General features: G+C 36.2%; 1 protein-coding gene across 1 annotated transcript in view; it reads right to left on the reverse strand.

The window, feature by feature from the left end:
* Positions 1-4,079, reverse strand: part of MFN1 (mitofusin 1) — a 64,069-nt gene that overhangs the window by 42,885 nt on the left and 17,105 nt on the right. Inside the window, exons 8-9 of the mRNA XM_012639322.1 lie at positions 1,736-1,889; positions 1,494-1,625 (exon numbers count right to left, since the gene is read on the reverse strand). Coding sequence (XP_012494776.1) covers positions 1,494-1,625; positions 1,736-1,889 — 286 coding nt within the window. The remainder of the gene's footprint in view (positions 1-1,493; positions 1,626-1,735; positions 1,890-4,079) is intronic.

Here is a 4,079-nt window from a genome sequence, read left to right on the forward strand (position 1 = left end):
CCTGTAGTCCCAGCTACCAGGAGGCTGAGGCAGGAGGATTGCTTGAGCCCAGGAGTGTGAGGTTGCTGTGAGCTAGGCTGACGCCACAGCACTCTAGCCTGGGCAAAAGAGTGAGACTCTGTCTCAAAAAAAAAAAAACAAAAACAATGATCTCTGGGTAACTGGGTCCTCATGTAGCCTACAGTTTGGCTAAGAGGACATCTACTGATATCCCAGGGGCCTCAGGACAATTAGAGATCTTACCGAGACAGCTGGTTGTTGGTTTTCTTTCTTCCACTTTGTCATCATCGGTCTAAGGACCTCTTTATCTCTCACCAAATTAAAAACGAAAGACAGTAAGCATTTTTTTATTTGAGGCTGAGTCTCACCCTGTCGCCCAGATTAGAGTACACTGGCCTAATCTTAGCTCACTGTAACCTTCAACTCCTGGCCTCAAGCAATCCTTCCACCTCGGCCTCCCAAAGCGCTGGGATTACAGGTGTCAGCCATTGTGCCTGGCTGCAAATTTTCATTTTAAAAATTCTGCCAAATATAGGAAGATCACTTGACCCAGGAGTTTGAAGGTGCAGTGAACTATGATTGCACCACTGCACTCTAGCCTGGGCAACAGAGTGAGACCTTGTCTCAAAAAAAAAAAGAAAAGAAAAGAAAAGAAATTCTGCCAAGTATATTCAACATTCATGTTCCTCCTATTAAGGCAGTTACTACTTATAAGGAGGAATAATTACAGATGGAGGTTTCTTTAATGCTAAAGTCTTTGTGTTCATGCATAAGTGGGAAAGTAATATGGAATCCAAGCAAAACTGCATCATATAGGACTAAATAAGAGTTTAGGAGATTAACACCTAAAGAACTTTTCAACAAATGTAGGATGAGTTTTAATGTCTCTGAATAAAACACCTATCATGCAACATAATAAATTATATTCTCTCCCTGATGCTGCACACGCATCAGCCATTCATACATTTCTGTAGTTTCCCACCAGATTCCTAAAGTACTAGAACTGTATTTTAACTGCTTTCGTACTCATTTGCTTCTTCAGAAGGTTTGGCACAAAATGTGGAGAATGAACATGTTGTAATACAGTTTAGAAATGTAATAAAATTTTGTCAAATGGCATTAATCATGTTCTATATATCTCTATTAATATTATGGAACAAAAGAAAAAAAGATAATCTTCACACTTTGCTCTATCATCTGTTCCAACAGCAATTATATTTGTTTGCTCTTGCTCCAAACTATTGAGTACAGAGAATTTCATTCATTGTACAATATAAGCAATATTAGAAAATAGTTTCTCACTTATATATAAATACATAAACAAAAAGAATAAGGAAGAAATTATAATCTGTTAGTCTCAGTTCTTACATATCATCCATTTTGCAGGAGCTCCCTTTCTTCAAACTTTCCATGTTTCAGTTGCTGTGTCAGTAACTACACTAAATAACAGCAAAGGTTATTGACAAAGATAAACAATGAAAACAGAAGATTACCATCACTCTCCATCATTACCAGCAAGAGTTTTGTTATTGGCCAACACACTGACAAAATTCCTACCTCAAAGATTTGTTCAAAATTCTGAAACTCCTGTAATCTTGCCTGAAATCCTTCAGCAAGTGCCCCACCTGTAATACACAGGCAAAGATTTTAAAACCTGGCATATAAACAAGGTAAGATTTCTGGATTTTATAACCCATTTTTATATTTAAAAAGGAACCCTATAATTAATACATACCACCTTCTGGCATCCCCTGTGCTTTGTGTTTTCTGGCACTAAGAACTTCCTTTGCCGAAACGAAGAAGATACGATTTCGTGCTTCTAAAGAATCAACAACTTTAAGCTCCTCCACCAAGAAATGTAAGCACCTTTCCATGTGCTGTCTGCGTACCTAGAGAGAAAGGAAGAGTATTCAAAGAATCCTAGTAAGTTAAGCAAATATAATGATAACCAACAACTATGGCTTATACTAAACTTCATTTATAGTAATATTATAGCAAGTTTCCATATACTTAACAAATCCAAGAAATTCTAACAAATGAAGTTTCACACTTGATGATAGGAATCTTTTTCTTAATGATTCTTCTTTTCGAATCTTTATTTAAAATTTTGATGAACCATCAATTACAATATAACCACTATAAAATATCATAGACAAATATCAATACTTAATGGCATGAAAAAAGGTCTCAGTTCTATATTAAGAACATATATGATACTATAGTGGTAGGCAGGCAACCCCCATTAGAATGGAGAATATTTGTATTTCTTTCTTATTATGCTTTTCTTACTTTCCAAATTATCTGCAATAAAGTTATTAATACCTTTGAAATCAGAAAATAAGTGCTATAATAAATCTATTTTTATTTCTTCTTAAAAACAATGGGAATTAAGGTTGAGGAGAATGCATTAACCAGGAATTCAAATTGCAATGTTGGGTTTAAAATTAGCACTTGGGTATTAAAGTGAGGACTAAGAGTTAGAAGTTAGGGTTCAGTACTAGCCTTCAGCACGTGGCTGTAAGAGACTTCTACATTAAGACTTAAAAAGATTAAGCTAAATAGGAATGCCAAACCATTCTGGGAAGAACAATTTGTGAGACCCCAATTTTAAAGAGTATGATTACGAACCAATAGTTAGTAATAGGATATAAAACTTTATGTACCACCCTAAACAACACAGTGAGATCCCATCTCTACAAAAAAAAAAAAAATCAGCCAGGTTTGGTGGCGTGCACCACCTGTAGTCCCACCTACTCAGGAGGCTGAGGCAGGAGGACTGCTTAAGCCCAGGAGTCTGACGCTGCAGTGGGCTATGATGACACCACTGCACTCTAGCCCAGGCCAACAGAGCAAGACCCTGATAAGCAAAATTCCAATGAGGGGGAAATGAAAGCAAATAATCCAACATGTGAACAGTGACAGGATAGTTTAAGTGTTTTTATCTCATTTTCTAAATTTTCTATAATTAACCTATACTACTACAATAAACCTATACTATTATTAAAAATCAGAAAAAAGTAGTAACAAGCAAACTAAATAACTTATTTATAGACTAACTGCCAGATATTCTAATCTTTTTAAAAAGTTTCTACAACCACTGGTTTAACTAAAATGCCAAAAAAAAAAAAAAAAGTGTTGGTGAGTATGTAAATCACCTGAAACTCTCAATCTGCTGACGGAAATATACACTGGTACAAATGCTTTAGAGAACTCTTGAGCTGTGTTTACTAAAACTGAACATATTCTTAACCTGTAATCCAGTAATTCTACCTATAAATATACATAACCACTGTTTACTGACCCTGGCATTAGTGACATTTTAGACCAGCTGAAACTTTGTTTGGGGGGCTGTATTGTGTTACAGGATGTGAAATAGCGTCTCTAGCCTCTACTTACTAGATGCTAACAGCACAATACCTCAGTTGTGACAACCAAAAATATCTTCAGACATTGCCAAATATCCCTTGGGTGTCATAACTGCCCTACCCCTCCATAGAGAACCACTGGTATACACCTAACAAAAATGCATACATATGTACACCAAAAACGACATATATAATATGCACGGAAGCATTGCTCTTAATTGGTAAATACAGAAAATTAACCCAAATGCCCATGGCTAACAGAATAAATACATCAATTGTAATGTATTCACAGGATGGAATACTATACAGCAAGGAGAACACAACTATGCACAGTTTGTAAGCATATGACAAACATAATGTTAAATGAAAAAACCATATGCAAAGTCGATACTATATGACTCCATTACATAAAGATGAACAACCAGAAAGATCAACCTAAGTTGTTAGAAGTCATGATAAGTGGATAAGTTATCCTTGGGAGGTAGGACAGAGACTGGAAAGGGGCACAGGGAGGGATTCTGGGGTATTGGTAACGCTCTGCTTTTTGATCTGGATCCAGACACAGTTGTGACCAATTCGTGTTAAATTTGTAAAATTCACTGCGCTAGACATATAAGTAATGCACTTTTCTGTTAGGTATATTTCAATACAAAAAACAAAACAATCAAAAAAGATGTTTCGCCAGCCTGAGCAAGAGCGAGACCCCGCCTCTAC

This window comes from Propithecus coquereli, unplaced genomic scaffold, assembly GCF_000956105.1.
Source record: "Propithecus coquereli isolate 6110/MARCELLA unplaced genomic scaffold, Pcoq_1.0 Scaffold14, whole genome shotgun sequence".
Lineage (NCBI taxonomy): Eukaryota > Metazoa > Chordata > Mammalia > Primates > Indriidae > Propithecus > Propithecus coquereli.